General features: G+C 44.2%; 1 protein-coding gene across 1 annotated transcript in view; it reads right to left on the reverse strand.

Moving 5' to 3' along the window:
* LOC148514859 (protein-glutamine gamma-glutamyltransferase E-like) overlaps positions 1-19,337 on the reverse strand; it is a 116,749-nt gene that overhangs the window by 83,852 nt on the left and 13,560 nt on the right. The window contains exon 5 of the mRNA XM_088480767.1: positions 18,136-18,264. Coding sequence (XP_088336893.1) covers positions 18,136-18,264 — 129 coding nt within the window. The remainder of the gene's footprint in view (positions 1-18,135; positions 18,265-19,337) is intronic.

Below are 19,337 nucleotides of genomic sequence, written 5' to 3' on the forward strand. Positions count from 1 at the left end.
GACGCCCCCTGGCATCATACGTCATCTCCGCTATTTATTAGATTAATCGAGTATATCTAAAGGCATATGAACTGCTCGCTATTCTTGTGGTAGCATTTTCCTACCGCAATCATGCGAGCAGTTCAGGCTAAAAGACAACCAAGTGACGTGGTCAATGACACTGCTTTGTTAATTATGCACACCCTTAAAACGCCCGTTTTGACCGTTTGGCACGCCTGCGTTCGGATCTCCACCCCCCATTTTCAAGCACCTTCCCCTGTTACCACCCACAAACGCCTCATCCTGTCACTCAAATTAGCAGGCATTCGCTATTTTGCGAGCACACGATTTCAGACCACACTGACTGGTTGGCGCATGCGCATTACAACCCATACGCATGCGCAGATGTGCGAACATCACTCGGAGCGAACGAGCGGCCGCTTACGAGCGCCTCTGAATCAGGCCCTGAGATTGCAGACGCACAAAGGAATCCATTGGAAAAACTGAGGCGTGTCTGTCCGTTTGAACGCCGTTTCATGGGTGTGCATAAATAAGCCACTGCGATTGCATACACAGCATGAGAGCTCTCTATGTGCAAGGAGACTTGCAGTGTTTGCAGCTGCGTGACTGCCTGGTGTACATCGATGGTACCGATGTTTACGCAGAAGAGCGACATTGGACGGATATAAGAAGGCGGCAGTGGGTGTCTTTATGTCGGCTGTGCTTTGGCAAGCATTAGCATATTTCAGCAACTGCAATCCGTAGGAGATTGCAATTGCGTCCGCTGCTGAATCAGACCCAATGTATGTACAGGTGCAGCAGCAGACCCCAATTCCATATTTCCATGGTCCTTTTAAGCAGATCATATGTGAGAGAACTTTTGCCTACTATCACATTTTTTTAGTATGAACAGTTTCTATGTTTCTCCTGGTGTTTGGACCCTAGTTCATACAATGTAGCATGACTGTTCTACTGTATGTAGGGGGCTCCCAGCAGCCATTATACACCAGAAAATCTCTACCATGTATGTGCTTGTAAAAACAGACAAATAACCATCCAAAAAAGAAGGAAAAATAAAAACTCTTTGTGGGGGCACACAATAGGTGGAATCGGTATGATATCCCAGCTGCTGCATGGCCGTGAGTTCGAATCGGGGAAATGACAGGCGTCTAGATATAGACGCCGGTCATTTATCCCACGCCAGGATAAAGCGGTCGGGAAGCCGGCTGTTGGGAATCCGGCAGCCGGCTTCCTGATTGTATACCCAATAGATACAGATATGGCTGTATCAGCCTTTAAATATTATATTACCAAATATGCCTAGATTGTGAAAGGATTGGCGACATATTGTTTTGAAGCTATTGTAGCACTTATGATTCAACAATAATAGGTTTATCTCGCCTGGCTTTTTTACACCCCAGATGGAAGGAATATATCTTCCTTAATTTCTATGTAATTTATATGTAATATGTATGTTTTTTTGTATGTCTATTTGTAGTTGCTCCTTTTTGTTTTAAAATACATATAATAAAAGTAAAATTTTAAAGGCTGGTACAGCCATCTCTGTACTAATTGTGTGCCCCCACAAAGAGTCCTTGTTTTTCTTTCTTTTTTTTTTTGGATGGTTATATGTTGCTAACCGACTCTGGGGAGCACCACAGGCTTACCAACTATTAGATCCATTGTGACTGACGTCTAAGGATCATTTTGGGAATATTTTGAAACATTGTGATTGTTGTGACAGATCTATAGTCCCACATAGGTTTAAACTTGAGATATATCTTTTGTATCATTTACGGCAGTATTTTTTTCAGTGCGATTCCCACCACTGTTTGTTTTCTGTAAAAACAGACAAATGACAGCTGCATACTGTACCCGTATTTTGTGCGGTTCTTAAGTAAATACTAATGGCTGGTTGTTAAAAAAGAGCAATGCACTATAGATGTGCACAGAGGTAAGAATGCAATCTGCAAAGTGTTTCTACAAAAGTAACTACTCCTCCAGAGTCTCTCACCCTATACTGTTTCAGGTGCCCCCTACATACTGTATGTGTATATAAGAATGTGAGTCTGTGTGTATGACAGTGTGTGTCTGTGTTTCACAGCAGCATTGGAGTGTCTGTCTGGGGTATTGGTGGGATCCGCTGTCAGATTGTGTATTCCAGGACAATTTTTAGAGGCACTAGACTCTCAGCAACTGCCCCCGCACGTCAGAATAGCTGATATCACAATCAGTCAGTAGGGGCGATTCAAATCAGCGTGAATTGAATAGTGCCAGGAGGGAGCTCCAGGAGCTTTTCAATCCAAGCGCGATGTTTACTCAGACGGGAAGTAGTTAAGTCGGAAAAAGCCGGTTCTCGCGACTTAATCTGGGTGTTTAGTCGTGAGAACTGGCATTCTCCGACTAAAGTGCTGGCCGCGAGGCTGTTAGCGCTATACTAAGCCGGAAATCAGCTTTGCAGCCGGCACTTTAGTCGGAAATCATTAGCCGGACTAAACAGCGTGCTGACTTGAATAGCTCCAGGAGCTCCCTCCCAGCGCTATTCAATTCACGCTGAATTGAATCACCCCCAGTGAAGCTGACTGTAGGTGTGGTGCAGGGAACAAGGTGCCTCAGGCTCTAAACATTGTCCAGGAATACACGGCTTGGCAGCAGATCCCACCAATACTCTGGTGAACCAGTCTGATTATTTTTGAGATACAATATTAGTTGTATGAGAAAAGGAGTGTGTATGTATAAGAGAGGCATAGCGACATTGCCGGGAGATACCTATATAATAAGCAAGAAACCGTGTGTGTGTGTGTGTGTCTGTTTGTCCTTTATGCACGGCCAGAGTTTTGTCCCTAGCTCCACCACATTTGATATGGTGGTGTAGTTTCACCAGGATTAGGTTTTTGTCGATTTTGAAGTCCTGTCAGCGCCATGGAGGTCTACATGGTGCCCACCAAGTAGTGCATGGAGTCTGTGATTTGAAATTTTGGATTAAGCAAGTTCACTCAGGATGTCTTCCTATGACTAAAACTGCACTGATCTGAAAGCACCAGTGGGGGGCAGGCAGAGCTCCAACAGAAGAGCAGTGAGTTGGAGGATCAACTGTCACACTGCACCTACACTGACAGTTACTAATTTCCTCTCAGCACATTTTCATATGCCATGCTCTCCAATGTTGGTCTGCAGTGTAAAAAATGAAAGCTGCAGGCATACGTCAAGGTGCATCCTACAACCCGGGAAATGACGGGTATCCCAGCTAGTTATATATAAAATGACAGTGAGCAACAGTATATGTGAAGAGACATGCCAGAGGATATTTTATATAAAAGACTTGGTAGATGATAATATATATATATATATATATTTACAGTATAAAGAGACATGGTGCTAGATATTATATGTAAAGATACATGTAGGACATTGTATATAAAGATACATGGTGGGGGTTATTATATATAAAGGACATAAGTACGTAATGCAAAGGCATCTCCAGCTGCCCCGTTGCAAACAGACTGCTAGTGCCACTATATGCACATCCCAGTGCGTATGTAGCTATGCGACTGCACCACCTCACTCGTCCATAGGGGCACAGAGAGGGGGGGGGGGAGTGGGTACTGATTACCTGGGGTTGCTGGAGGGGCCCGGATCCGCCACACCCCCTTTTAGTCCTGTCAGCGGCAGCAGTGCCCAGCACACACTGGAGGGGGGAGAGCGATCACACTGATTGTGTCCCACCCTGGATCTTCCCTAGCTGAGTAGCACAACGGTGCCCCTTTGTGGAGTGCGCAGAGTCGCGAATGCCCCTTGCCAGTACGTGAACCAGGCCAGGCTTTCTATGGGCCTGCTCGTCCATGCACAATGGCAGCCATCATTATTGTCATCAGCACTTACTCCTACTCTATGCTAGAGGCAGAAGATCCGAATGAATTTGGTGTCCGCAATGCATTTACACGACAAAGTAATGAGTTAGTCTGGTTACACGCCAATGACACACCCCAACACAATCATGAGACGATTCTCTTGAGTGCGTTTGCATTGTTGTCACCGATTTACCACCCAATAACTCCCATTTAGCGACCATAGCGAAACGATTCGAATGTGCTCTGAATCGTGCATACGTTCGCACATGCAACCTGATACACAATCACAGTGTGCAAGGAATGTCTAGATGTGGCTGCAGTAAAAGTTGTGTAGGACTCAAAATTAGGTTGAAACAGTCTAAAATGCCTCCTCACTACTCTACTACCCCCTTATTAATACTCATGAACTTTCCTCCTATCTGTAATAATTTACTGTAACATCCTCCATAAAAGCTCACACATTCTACCGTTATCTGTATCTCTCTCCACCTCTGCTTCTATTAGCTGTGATATATCCAATCGAGGTCTGTACCCCCTCCATGTTCCTAGCAAATCTTATTCCAGCAAACCTCAAACACATCTCCTGTCTCCCACCATTCTCTAAATCATATAAATGTGGCCTATGTACACTCTGGGGCTAATTCTGAGTTTGTTACCTTATGCTAATGCGAGGATTCCTGCAAGTGGATAGCTGTGCCACACACTGATATTACGTCAGTCACCACATCCGTCATCAGTAGTATCGCACTTGCACCAGCCCCATGCTAGGTGCAAGAGACCCATCAAAAACAGTCATCTCTTCCTCATATGCACAACTCAGAATCACAGAGAGTTTTACATACACGCCAACGGCACTCCCACAAATCAGGACGGTTCCGTGCGATCGTATGGTCAACGCCCAGTTCCCATCCCAAACGCCCAATTTCACATAAAGACAGATACTGGCAAGTTCTGTCCGACTCAGAATAAGACATAAATTCTCATTTTAGCACGTGCTGCATGTAAAAAATCCACTATTTGCCTCCGTGCACAGAGATCCATCTGACTCAGAATCAGGGCCGGCTCCAGGTAGAGTGGCGCCCAGTTCCATTATTTTTTGGCGCTCCAACCCTCCAGCGCGCAGCCAAAAAGGGAGTATGGCCTAATTTCAATAGTCCACGCCCCTAGATTGACGCCATTTTAGGGGCATGCTTGTATGGCACACCTCACGTTTTACGTCATGCTATTAAAATTATAAGAAAAAATGAAAGAAGATATGATAAATATCTTCTTTGTATTACTCTAATCATTGTTATAATCAAAACTCTGGAGTAAAAAGTGTATGGCAGGTGCGGCACTGCCTCCCCTGTCTACCTATTCTGCACATCCCTGATCAAAACTCACCAAATTTCCAGCACTATGGGGGTCATTCAGACTCGGTCGTTAGCGCCGATGCACTCGGACCGGGTCGATGGCCCCCCACAGAGCATGCGCACGACGACGCCGTCGCGCGCATGCGTGAGACCTGCTACGACTGACAGCGCCAGTCGTAGCAGGTCTCGATCCAAAGGGGGCGAGCTGTCGATGTTGATTGACAGCTCACCCCATTTGGAAGGTGGGCCGGGGGGGTGGCAGCCCAATCGGGGGCGTTCCCATGGGAACGCCTACCGTTTGGGGGCAGCGGTCTCGTCGTAAGTCTTGACCATCGCGACCATCACCGTAGGCGGTCGTAAGGCTGTGGGTGTTAACCCATAGCCTTACCACCGCAAAGGAGGACGTCTTGAAAATTCAAGACGTCCTCCCCTCATTCAGACCGACCGCACGCTCTGTGCGACCGGCTCTGAATGAGGTCCTATATACTGCTGCACCTTTGTATAATGCACAGATGAACCCTCGGGTTCATATATGTATCCGTAGTGCAGTTCCTGTGCATGTGCAGATCAAAACCCATTGGCCACTTGTGGTCGAATCGACAGTACATCCGGGTCTGAAACTTGATGACTTTGTGCCTCTAATTTATGCAAAGTTGTCTGGAAATAATATTATGCAAATAATGCAATAAACATCCATGTGCTCTCCTTCTGTAATCATAGGACAGATTTAAGACCCAATATAGCAAGCAAGGAAAATAATTTGCTTGAGAAATGTTTTCCTAAGGCTCAACATTTAATATATGTAGGACCAAAGCCAAGAACAACACATATCATTAAGTGTCATCTATAAACTTATTACATTTTTTCCCAGATGTAAATAATAGAGTATGTTTTGTTGAAGCTGAATATGGTATGAAATTAATAGATTAACCCCTTAACTACCTGATTTATGTCAGTTTTGTGAGCAGACCCAATTGAAGAATTTAGGGCCTCATTTATCAACGAGTTTATCACTCAAAACTAGTGATAAATATCACTTTTTATGATAAATGGTACTCAGCCAATCAGCTCCCAACTGTCAACTGTTAGAAAAATGACAGTTGGGAGCTGATTGGCTGGAGCACCATTTATCATAAAAAGTGATATTTATCACTAGTTTTGAGTTATAAACTCGTTGATAAATGAGGCTGTTAGTATGTCAGTTAAATTGGGAGTCACGCTATTACAGTATGTGTACCACCAATGTGATTTGTTTTGGAACAAACATAACTTTCTTTGATCTTAAGTGTATTTAGAATATATAAGGAAAAATAAGCAGAATGAGGACACAAACACACTGAAATATTATGCAGCCTTTTTAGTGAACCCTGCATATAAACCGCAGAAAAATGTATGGTACGGCTTCTAATATTCATAGGTATACTATATATGTATATTGTTTTTTGCTGTATTTGGAGGTTATAGAAATCCATCTGGGAATATAAATAGTTTTATTTTTGTTTTACCCATTTTAGCTTTTGTTCCCCGAATGGATATGGGTCATTTTATTCATGTTGTCTTTTCTTCTCTACTCTCTACTATAAACTTATTGCTTAAGCTTAAATATCACTGACATTTCAGCACTTTGGAAGAGACTTCTGTAATCTCCACATTATCATTTCTCTGCAGTCATTCCTGGATGTATAAAAGCATCTGCCATACTATAAATGGTGTTGTCCACTGGATCCAAGCTCCAGAAAGTAACACATTGTGGAGCTTGGTACATATGGGAATGCACCCAAACTGCAAGAACCGCAGTTTTCTGACTTTTGGCCACATTTTCCCCTTAGTACATCTTGTCCCCAATCTTTATCATCCGATGTTATGGAAGCAGGGCCTGCATATGACAGCCTGGTGTATGCAATGTGCAACAAATGCACAGGACATAGGAGCTACAGTAAATGAAAAGCCAACAGCAAATGCAACAATGACCATTATTTTAAATGTTTCTCCAGGGCATAGATGTTCAGAATGGAACACTCACTTCCTCCAGGAATTAACTTGGTTCATTATCACTTACTTTCTACAAAAACAGGTGAAAATTAAAATTTTCACCTGCTTTTATAGAAATTAAGTTTTGGGGCTATTCATCAAAAAGGTAATGCAGGTTAAATTACAGATATCCCCATATACTAGCAGGCTTGGACTGGACTGCCGGGGAATCGGGTAATTTCCCGATGGGCACCACTGATTCAGGCCATGCCTTTTCGTGGGTAGGGATTAGCAGGCTGCGTTCGGGGGGAAGGGGGGGTTGCTGCCCAGTCTGTGAAAGTGCCCCTTGTCCTCCCACTTCTGATGCAGCCTGTGTGCATGCCAGTAAGATATTCATACTGATATCTTAGTGGCCATTTAAAAGAAACAGTACAAAATAGCGTCACATATGGCAGGGATATTACTTAAGATGAGACTAAGGGGATAATTCTGAGTCGGTCGCAACATCTTTTGCAAGCACTTCCCTTGGTGTACACCCATGTGTATGAATGGGCAAGGACAGAGATTCCCATTAAAGCATCTCCAGACACTGCATTTGTGCTTAGTGTGTCTTGGTGCATAGGAACTTGTACCAGCCCCATGCTAGGCTGAGAATCTCTGTCTAAGCATGGGCTCCAATGTGAGAGACTAAGGGGTAAATTTACTAAGAATTGAGTTTGATTGTGTTTGCAGACTCATGCGAATTTAGCCTTTTTTTCAAAATCGCTAATTTGCTAAGACCAAACAGGTATGAGTTTGGAAGTGAGTTTTCTCTTCTCACTGTTAATACTTATGTGAATTTGCAAACTCAACTAAACTCACCATCGGCCAAACTAGGAAGTACTTTACATGAAAAAGTCGCAAATTTACTAAGAATCGAGTTTACAATCTGGGGTGAGTTTGTAGCAAACTCACTGTGAAGTTGATGTTTCAAATAGACCACCTCCTGAGCTGCGAGTTTGGCAGAAACATACACAGATCGGTGTGATTTGTGTATGTTTCTGCCTGAATACCTAATATAAAGTGTTTAAAAAAAAAAAAAAAAAAAAAAAAGACGTAGGGTCCCATCCCAAAAGCCTAACCAGCCCCGGACTTGCCAGCCGGTCCTGGTTCCTAAAATTACGGGGAACAAAATGAGTAGGGTTCTGCCGTAATTTAGGAGCCAGCACCTGGCTGCAGGGCCAGTCCTGGTTTTAAATATAGAGGGGGGTAAAATGTGTAGGGTTCCCCCTATATTTAAAACCAGCACCGTACCAACCCTACAGTTAGCGGCCGCTGATTGGCTCCGGCTTCTGACAGTTCCCACATGTGCTGGTCAGTGAGTCAGGAGCCAGAGCCAATCAGCGTCCACTCTAGGCTGTGGCATTACACCCCGGTCGGGTTGGTCCAGTGCTGGTTTTAAATATAGGGGGACCCTTACGCATTTTTTTTCTCCCTATATTTAGAACCAGAACTGGCCCTGCAGCCAGGTGCTGGTTCCTAAATTATGGTGGAACCCTACTCATTTTGTTCCCCACAATTTTAGGAACCAAGACTGGCTGGCAAATCCGGGGCTGGTTATGCTTTTTTTTTTTTTGGGGGGGGGGGGGGGGACCCTATGTTATTTTTTTTCTAATATTTAACAATTTTTTTACAGGTTCAATACACAAGCAGCCTTCACATATTTCACTGATATGTTCAGACTGCTTGATCAGGTGAGTTTTGCAGAGCGAAAACACTGCAATCTTGAGTAAGTAATCTCATCTAAACTCTAATCTAAACTCGCAATTTGCGCATGCGCTCTGGGCCACCATCGACCCGGTTGCGAGCGCTCAGCGCTTGTGACCGGGCCTGAATCAGGCCCTCTGTGTGCACAAGCATTTCAGTGACACGCCCAGGACACACCCATAAGATGGACCATCTCCATGTGTCTGACCAGCCATCTCCCTGTAACCTCCCTGTCACCGCCAAGGAATGCCCAGTACATTTTCTATACACTTCTGCGTCTGAGTATCTCAAATCACTACTGTGACTCGGTACTGGAATACGTACACAGTAACAAAATTTTAAAACGCTCAACTGTGTCCGGCATCGACATAGTGTCCAACTCAGAATCAGGCCCTAAAAGCTGTCCCACTAATAGAGTAGGATGGGAGTTCTCCTTTGAAGGACTGTAGAATGGCAGCACAGGTATGATAGCGCATAGCCCTGACAACCAAGCATCTGCTTTATTTTTTTTTATGGCCCTGATTCCGCATGGATCGCAATTGTAACCGCATACGCAGATCGGTTAATGGTGCGTACTGCGCATGCGTATGTATCGCAGGGGCATGCGTGAGTTAGCACTGCGATCGCTCTGCGATCACGCACGCAAATAAAGTCATCGCTGAGTGAGTGACGGGACACCATTGTTTGGGGATGGTGACGGGGGAGTGGTTGTTCATGGGCGTACATAAATTAGCCACTGTGATGGCAAACGCAGCTTGAGTACTCACCGCGTGCGACGAGACTTGCAATTTCTGAGACAGGTCAGGGCTGCTGTAATTGTACGTGAGGGGCCGATTTTACATGATGTTACTAATGTATACATAGGTCCGCGATCGCCGGGGGCAGGGCTTAGCGCTGCAAAAATACAGTGACTAGTGTACGGAGGGGATTGGCAGGGACAGAGCTTTATCGCAAGCTCTGTCCATCCAAGGGATTTGTAGTAAATCCCTGTGATATTGCCTGAATTCTCAATGCGATAATATCACACTACAATCTGCATTCAATATGCGGATTGTAGTAAATAGATCCCTTAGTTACATCCCATCATCTACCTACTCTTGCCACAATTCTCCCCTCACCAATAAATGTTCCTCCTACATCATGTTGCTACTAACCCCACTCCTTCTCCTGGTTGCCGGTAATCCTGCTACATCTCCCCACTTCCCTCTCCAACATTCTTGGGCACTTTCTAGAATTCTAGATTTGGCTGCAATAATCTGGCCTCCATTCATAATAATTTAATCTCTAATTTCCTAAACTCTTTGGCCACACCCGTCCAGTTAATGACCACACCTACCAAATGGCTGTTCACGCCCCTTCAGCGGACCCCTTCCAATACATTTACCAGGTGGGCCCTTCATGTCCCAGTCCGACACTGTACACTAGTATGGGGACGGAAATTCAGCAAGGACAGAAAATACAATATATTCAGAGCTAGACTGCGCGAGCATTCGCTGTTTGCTCCCACACACGGCACTCACCCTATGGGAAGGAGTCCCGGGTTGTGAAGAGGGATCCTTTGGGATCCCTCCGCCCTTGTCCGGCTGCTTCCACCAGATACCAGGGCTTTGTGTACCTGCGTGACTAACACTCAGCAGTGCTAAGTTTCACTGCTCCGATTTTCGGATCAGCTGTCTTCACACCGGAGAAAAGATGAATTACTCCGGTGCTCGCCGCGAGTAAGAATGTTAATTATCGAACCCCATATTGTCTTTGTCTTCTACATTCTTATACCCCAAACACACCACATAAAAGCATTAATAGGCACTGTTGGCACCCGAGTTATATTAAAGCCCAGTAGTTCCCAAACCAGTGATGTGCTGTGAGGTCAATGGCGGGGGAGGTACACATGTATGAAAACACAGTTTTTATATCAAAACTCTGGAGCATGACAAGGAGTATGATAGGGGAGGGAGTATGACAGGGGAGGCTCTGCCTACCCTGACTGCACGTCCCTGTCCCAAACTTGGTCCTCAAGGCACCATAACAGTCCAGGTTTTAAGGATATCCTTTATTGCACACACATGGTTTCAACAAAATGAATGAGGTACTAATTAAGTCACTTGTACAGAAGCATGGATATCCTTAAAACCTGGACTCGGGCGTCTTTAGAGAGGAGCTGGCACGTGTGCATTTCCGTCCAGGGCCCCCTCCTCTCTTCCCGGTAGCCGGCAGCCAACTAACCGGAACATTAGTAGATTCTGTGCACTAGAGTGTGCCCGGAGTCTACTGCTCATGCGCAAAACGCCGGAAAAATGGCCGCAGCGGCGGCCATTTTTCCGGCTTTTTGGACAGCGCTGACACCCAGCACGGAAATCGGAGAGGTAAGTTTTAAGTAATATGGGTGCAGGGTGTGCGATACAGGCCCCTCCTGGACCCGGGGGCCCTTTTGCACCGCACACCCTGCACCCATTATAGATACGTCCCTGCCTGGTCTGTTAGGGTGCCTTGAGGAATGGGGTTTGAGAACCAGAGTTATAGGCTATACATTTAGCAGAACACCATTCCACAAAATAGCCAAGCAGAAGCTGAACTGAAAAACTGTATTAAATGAACTTTGCACCTCTGCAAAATTGGTTGTTCTGTCTTGAAACTTTGGGCCTGATTCAGAGCTGAACGCTCTGACCAGAGCGCTCGCTCAGAATCAGGGCCCTCCTACCTTTTTTTGGAGCGTCCTCATGGACGCTCGCATAGCTGTGGGTTACCACCCACAGCTATAGCGAGCGTCCATGATGATGGTGTGATGGTCTTGACCATCGCGACCATCGGGCTTGCGACGGAGACCCTGCGGTAGGGTCTCGCTGCCGCAAGCCCTGGAGTGATTTTGGCTCTATCAGAGCCAAAATCACCCCCACTGACATCACTAGTGATGTCAGTGGGGCCGGCTTGAGACGCTAGGCGTTCCCATGGGAACGCCTCCGTCTGGCAGGCACGCCCCCAGCACGCCCACCAAAGGGGGCGTGCTGTCAATCAACATCGACAGCACGCCCCCTTTGGTGCGAGACCCGGAGCGATGGTGAGCCCGTCGCTCGCCGGGTCTCGTGCATGCGCACGACGGAGCTCCCTCTGTCGTGCGCATGCGCAGTGGGGAACATCGACCCGCTTGCGAGCGTCCTGCCGCTCGCGAGCGGGTCTGAATGACCCCCTTTGTTTGCAAAATATTTTACCACACTGTCACTTATCCCGTTGAGTAATTTCTCTTATGTTGGTGATCATGCCATTGTTCCGACAAGCAAAGAAACACAAGGTATCACACTCTGCAACAATTCATCAAACATATGTTTAGTGTAGTTCCTCTGATTGCAAATTCAGCCCTGAAAGTTCTGTCCTAATGTTACAGACGGGATGTTTTATCCTCAATTTTGTACTTAAAAAAGTAATAACAACAAATCTTGTAATTACACAAATGACTCAAAGGTGAGACAGGGTGTTTCCTCTCTATAAATCATCTATCACATCATACGCAATGCTAAATTGAAAAAGATGAATGACCTAGAATTTGTCTATTGTTTATTTGCAAACTGAGTTAGCCAACCTTCCAAATATGGAACCCATCCCAAGCAGAGCGCACAGGCACAGCAAGTGGTGGCAGGTGGGCTGGGTGGCAGAGGAGGGGAAGAGGAATAGAGGTTTTTGAATTGTGGGTAGGCTGTTTTTTTCAGGAACAATTGTGTCTTCTAGAAAGTTTGTATGCTGCAATATTTTACTTACAGTATAACAACAACTGATCTTCCCTGATACTCCTACTCTTTGCTGGAAATCTATCACTCTACTATTTCCGCAGTGCCTGAGAAATGCCCAGGTACAGTACATATGAAACCTGCATTTCAGGATAAAATTGGGTTAGAATTTTTACTTTAATTCTGCTTACGATTCAACATTTGCTCTGATTTGCCAGGTTTTGGCTCCTTTTCTTCCTGCTCATTTCCAGTCAGCAACCTGTGCAGGATCTGTATGCTAAGATTTCCTTTAGATATTAGAATTACTTTTTCATTTATGATATTAAGGAGGAGGCTGTATTATATATAAGCTGACTGGGCTACGGAAAGATGTCCTTGTAAGCAGAGTCGTAACTAGACTTTTTGGTGCCCTATGCCAGAGAGAGCATTGGCGCCCCCCCATTTTTTAAATAGGGACATAAGATAGTGCACCTTAAAAAAGGGCCATGGCCTCATGGGGAAGGGCCAGGGAAGAGATAGGAGAGGCCAGGAGATGCTGGGGATAAAAGAAGAGGAAGCTACAAGTGAGAATGATAATAAACCGGAAAATTTACAGGCCCAAACAGCGCCCCTCCCCTGCGGTGCCGTGCCATGACAGTGTCCCGCGGTGGGGGAGGGGGGACAAGCTGCTGCTCTGCTATGCAAAAGTTGGGAGGTATGCATTAGTGAATGTTAGCAATTAGACATTTAGGCCATGATTCTGAGGGCCTGATTCAGAGCCGGACGCTATTTGCGGACGGTTGTTCCAAAAAAGGGGCCGGCTATTTAAATTGAGCGCTAAATCATTGCAGTTTGTTGACGCCTCTATGTCTGAGTGAGCGAACGAAAAATGCGCTCGCTATTTTGTAAAGACGCCCCTTTGCCGTTCGCATCACACGTCATCTCCGGTATTTATTTAATTAATCGGATACATCGAAAGACATCTGAACTGCTCGCAGTGCTTGTGGTAGGTTTTTTTTTAAGGCCTTTGGTTTGGAACAAGTACGGCTCGGGATAAGAGGTGGAGACATTACAAAAGAACTGTTGAGACGTGAAAGCTTTTGGACCTTTAGACTAGGAGCACTCTCCCCGGGGGGGCTGAATGAATATATTAATTACAGTCCCTTTTTATGATATGTTTAAGGCCAGTACTTATTATTCTTCATGGGATTATTATGGATAACAGTTGACATAATAACTTAGTTGCTTCTAGATATCTGCTTAGACTAGTATTAACATCCGTACTAACCAAGAAATGCATGACATGTATATAATGGTTTTTCATTGGTAATGCCCTATCTTGTCGGGAGTGTTTGGGAACTGTGTAGTGGTGGATCGGGCTGGTGTGTGGATTGCAGACCACCTGAAGATATCAGGTATTGTGAGGATCAAACATATACTTGAAGCGTGTGTATGAGGATACAACAAGTACATTACGTTTTTCATTTTATACTCATTCATGCAATACTGCCTTTGATATTTGGAATGCATTTACTGTTTTTTTTAGTTACACTATAGGATTATATTATTCTTATGGCTTCTGATATGCATATACACTATTTACAGGCTATATAACATGTTTCAAATTTGGCTAATGTTGATATTTGTTCGTATATTGCTCAACGACAACTTATGCTGTTAATTCGTCTTATTGATATTTATGTTGTGTTCCTTTACCTACTGACTGTTTGATATCTTAGAGATTAAGGCCCTCATTCAGAGCCGTACGTTCTGAGCAGAGCGCACGCTCTGAATGAGGGCCGCCCTCCATAATTATGGAGCGTCCTCCTGGACGCTCGTATAGCTGTGGGTCACCACCCACAGCCTATACGAGCGTGCAGTTTGAAGGCCGCGATGGTCGCGACCATCGCCACTGCGAGCCGGAGCCTGCGGTTGAGGTTTTCAACCGCAAGGCCCGGAGTGATTTTGGCTCTGTCAGTGGGCCGGCTTCTGACGGTAGGCGTTCCCTTGGGAACGCCCCCGTCAGGGAGGCACGCCCCCGGCACGCCCACCAAAGGGGGCGTGCTGTCAATCAACATCGACAGCACGCCCCCTTTGATCAGACACAACGAGCGAAGGAAAGTCCTTCGCTCGTCGCGTCTGGCGCATGCGCACAACGGAGCTCCCTCCGTCGTGCGCATGCTCAGTGCAGACCATCGACCCACTTGCGAGCGGACAGCCGCTCGCGAGTGGGTCTGAATCAGGCCCAAAGTTTATTATTTTCTTAATTTTTTTTTGTAAAAATATTTTTGATACATTCACAAATAATCTTTTCTATTTAGTGGCAGGGATACCATGAGCAATAATATGTCCATGATTGATGTATGCCTTTCATTCATTTTTTCTTTGTCTTTTGTTTTTTTCTTTATTCTTTTCTTTCTTAAATTATTATTGCTATGTGTTACTATCTATTATTATAATTTATTCTATTTTAACTATGTTTGGTTATTATGGAACTACAGCAAGTTTGATGTTTGGATATAATTTCAAATAATATCATTTGGAATATTTTAATTTCTCTTAGATATGTATATTCAAATGTTGCACAGCAGTTATATAATCTACTGCTCTACCCTGTCTATAGTTACTAATTATTACATTTTTTATGGTATGAGTTATAACATCTTATGATCTGTGTTTATTTAAACCAATAGACTATATTTATTTAATTTTTTATATCTATTATAGGTTTACCCCACTTATATGTAGGGGTTAATACCTATTTCAAGTGGATCTTTTTTTGTCTGCAAGATGCTGTAATGATTAATGTTCCTGTATGCTAGCCTCCACTTGTCTTAATTCATCTAATTATATTACTTTAATATGTATAATGACCATATTTTTGCTGTGGATCCCTAGTACCTCGTTCTGTCTTTAATATAAATTCTTTCCTATAGGTAGCTTTATCAAAATATAGATAACCTTAGTTTTTCATTTAAATTGAGCTTTTTATTGATATAACAATGATGCACATCAGAACAGATGACAATTGTTAGTGGCTAATTAGAACCCTTTTATAGGTTCCTCATGATGGTTCTCACTTAGGTGTGATCAAGCCTTGGCGAAACGTACGTCACCTGACCTCTAACGGGACGGATTGTTGTGAGCGGCCAGGCACCTTCCTGTAACGCAGCGTGGAGGGTCATTCCCGCTGCATCTGCCGTGTTCCCCGATCCTATACCCGACCACCAACTGAAGGGAGACTCGGAAGCGGCCAGGTACCCTCCTTAGTACAGCGTGGAATTTTATTCCCGCTGTCCCTGCAGTGTTCCCTGGTCCTTCTATATAGTTGATAAAGGACTGATAGCGGCAAGGTATTTTCCTATTGTGCAATGCAGAGGGATATTCCTGTTGCCGATGCCGCATCCCCTGATGTCTGTGATTTTTATATATATGCCTGAATATACCGTTCACAACGGAGTAGTCTGATTATAACGTGAGGTGGAATCCCTCACTGTGGTGGAATCCCTCACTGGCCTCCGGTATCTATATACTTTATAAAGCACAGATAATAATAATTGGAATGTTATAGTGGATACAATGTAACCAATATAAGTTAATTTGTGATCTGTATCTCACTTTTTTGGATAAACGGATAGCCTGTCTTTTGTTACTATACAAGTCAACTCTGTTTATTATTGAATTTATTATATTACTAATACATATGATACATTGATTCGATGTTGTTACAAATCTGAATAATACTGACATTTGCTGTGTTGTTGTAAATCTGAATAATACTAACATAAACTATGGATGCTGGATATATCTTTAAAAAGTGTGTGTTTATATGAAAAGAAGAAATTCTTCCTTGGTATTGCAGATTTTCTGTTTATAAAAAAGTCACCCTATCTCTATACCGCTGCGTCCATGGAAATTGGTACGGTTGTATATGTTCAGGCAAACAATCACATGACTGGACACCCTTTATATGATATTATTAGAGATACATTGGATTATGGATTAGAATACACTATTTCTGGTTTTCAAATATTTGCATGGTTTGATCAATAACTATCTATATATCAAGGTTATCGGACCTGGTATAGGATATATTTATCCTGCATAAATTAATTTTCCCTATGGAATTAGGGATATATATGTATGTTTTGTACCGTTTATGTATGTGTGTCTAGTTCTTGATTTTTTAAGGGTTACGCATTAAAAGTTAATTTTTAATTAGATCATGTCTTACACTTAAGCAGTGCCCCCTAAAAGAGTCTCCTTTTGTCTCTTGGTGTATTTTGAGTATTTCTCTGACTCTGGGGAGCACCACCAACAAACAAAGATATAATCCACCGTGTGGCAATGAATATTTGAAGTTGGTATTGATCAAAATTTCAAACAGATAGATATTATATCTGTTTAATCGGGTTTTCTTTTGGATCCGATATCATTATACTGGTCCTGTGCGAATCTCACTTCCTTGTTTTCAGGTTTTTCCTACCGCAATCACTGTAACCAATTCAGGCTAAAAGACAACCAAGTGACGTGGTCGATGACGCTCTTTTATTAATTATGCACTCCCATTAAACGCCCTTTTTACTGTTAGGCACGCCTGCATTCGGTTCTCCACTCCCCCGTTTTCAAGCACCTTCCCCTGTTACCACCCACAAACGGTACATTCTGTCAATCAAATTAGCAGCCCCTCGCTATTTTGCGAGCGCACGATTTACGACCGCAATGACTGGTCTGCGCATGCGCATTACGACCCATATGCATGCGCAGTTGTGCGAACATCACTCATAGCGAACGAGCGGCCGCTTACGAGCGGCTCTGAATCAGGCCCAGAGTTGCATGCTATGTCAATGTTGGATGCAGTTAAGCGATATTTTTTTTCTGCGCATGCTTCTAAGTTGAACCGTGCATGGGTCCCGATTTTGTTTGCGCAGAGTCGCAGTAGCCATTTTAAATGCACGCATGCATGCAGAAGTGTATTGAAAATGTATTGAATGTTACTGGTGCGGTGACTGGGAGGTGGCTATCCGAAAGCACAGAGATGGATGGTGTATTATGGGAGTGTCGCAGGCCTGTCGCTGAAGTGTTTGCACCACAGGCGCCTAATCATGCACATTGAAGGCTATACTCAGATGGAAAATCTGCAACTAACATGGGGCTGGTGCAGGTTTTGATGGTGCGACTGATGGTTGCGTCTAAAGGTACACCAAGCGCTATTACAGTATCTAAAGAGACTGAAGTGGACACATCAGTCCTTGCACAGTCAGACCCATGGTTGTACACCAGGGGAAGGAATGATACTAGCATTAGACATGACTACAGCAAAAGACTTTAAAGCGATGGCAGCACCATGTGACTCTGACAGTGATTCTGGGAGCTAACTCTGCAGTGGCAGTTTCCGGCAGGTTCTATACCCTACCAAACCCACCGCTTAGTAAATATAGCACCAGGTGTCACCAGCATAACTTCCTCAGTATAACATCCTGTGTGTAGTATAGATGACGACACAAGCTGCTGAGTAAAGTTTAGTTGGTCACTTACCATGGCGCTCAGGACTCTGCAGATATGTAAAGGGTTGTTACGTTTCCGGACATCCTCAGAGGGGTTCCTTCGGAAACTCAAAGATGAATCCAGCAGGACAAGAGTGATATAAAGATTCCTTCCCTGAAACTGAATGTAAAGTAAACGTACAGTTTGTAAGGAGATGTAATAGGAGAACAGCAATGAGGAGATGATACTGTCTGTGTCTACCTGTAGTAATGCAAGTACGACCAGCGAGAAATAAAATGCATACTCAACATACTTAATTGCTATAAGAAAAGGTAACATCAGCGCATAACAGGTGGGCGGCGGCTATGGTACAAGATAAGTATCTGGGCTTCTGGATGTATTTTAAAGGAGGAAAGAGGCTGCTTTATACAAATAGCCGCACAATGTGCATTTGCCATTCATTACATGTGGCAGCATAAGAACACATGTATTGGACGACACCTTGCTATTCTCACTGGCAGTTTCATTTGAGTCAGGGGCCAATTCCCTATTGGAGTAGTCTATGACAATTTGCCAGAAGCTGATAGACAGCTTAATCATGTACATAAATCTATCCATTAGAATCAATCATACAGTACAGAATGTGGCTAACATGCCCTGTGGAGGTGTGACTTACTAAAACAGCCTCCAACATAATATTGGGAAGCACAAACATCTGGAGTTGGGCATTGGTAGAAATTAATTCAGGGAAATTTCGAGTAATTAATGCAAAAACTGTGATATTAGCCATATCAGCCAATCATATTCTAGCAAGCATTTTTTTAGCGGAGTTGAGAAAATGAAAGAAAATATCTGGTGGTTGATATAGGCAAAACCACTCCACTGTTTGGCTGGATACAAACTAGACGATGTGTAGCCAGCCCGACATTGCAGCGATGGGACCCGGCGGGGGAGCCAGCATTGGTAAGTACATACACACTTGCCGATGTGGGCAGCAACGGCGGGAGCCATGCTGCATTCGGCAGCATTGCCCTCACTAACGACATCCCTCGTCGGCCCTGTATGTAGGGCCGACGGAGGATGTAGCTGATGACCCACGGGAGCTTACACTGAACTGTCCGAAGCTGTGGACTCCTGACGACCCCTCTCCCGATATAGGCACATGACTTCTGTAAATGATCTCAGAGACTGGGCAATTTCTCAGAAGCAAAGGACAAAGAAATGTTTCACAGATATCTCCACAACCTGAATTT

The sequence above is a fragment of the Taudactylus pleione genome, unplaced genomic scaffold, assembly GCF_031769625.1.
Source record: "Taudactylus pleione unplaced genomic scaffold, aTauple2 ptg000256l, whole genome shotgun sequence".
NCBI classification, from domain to species: Eukaryota; Metazoa; Chordata; class Amphibia; order Anura; family Myobatrachidae; genus Taudactylus; species Taudactylus pleione.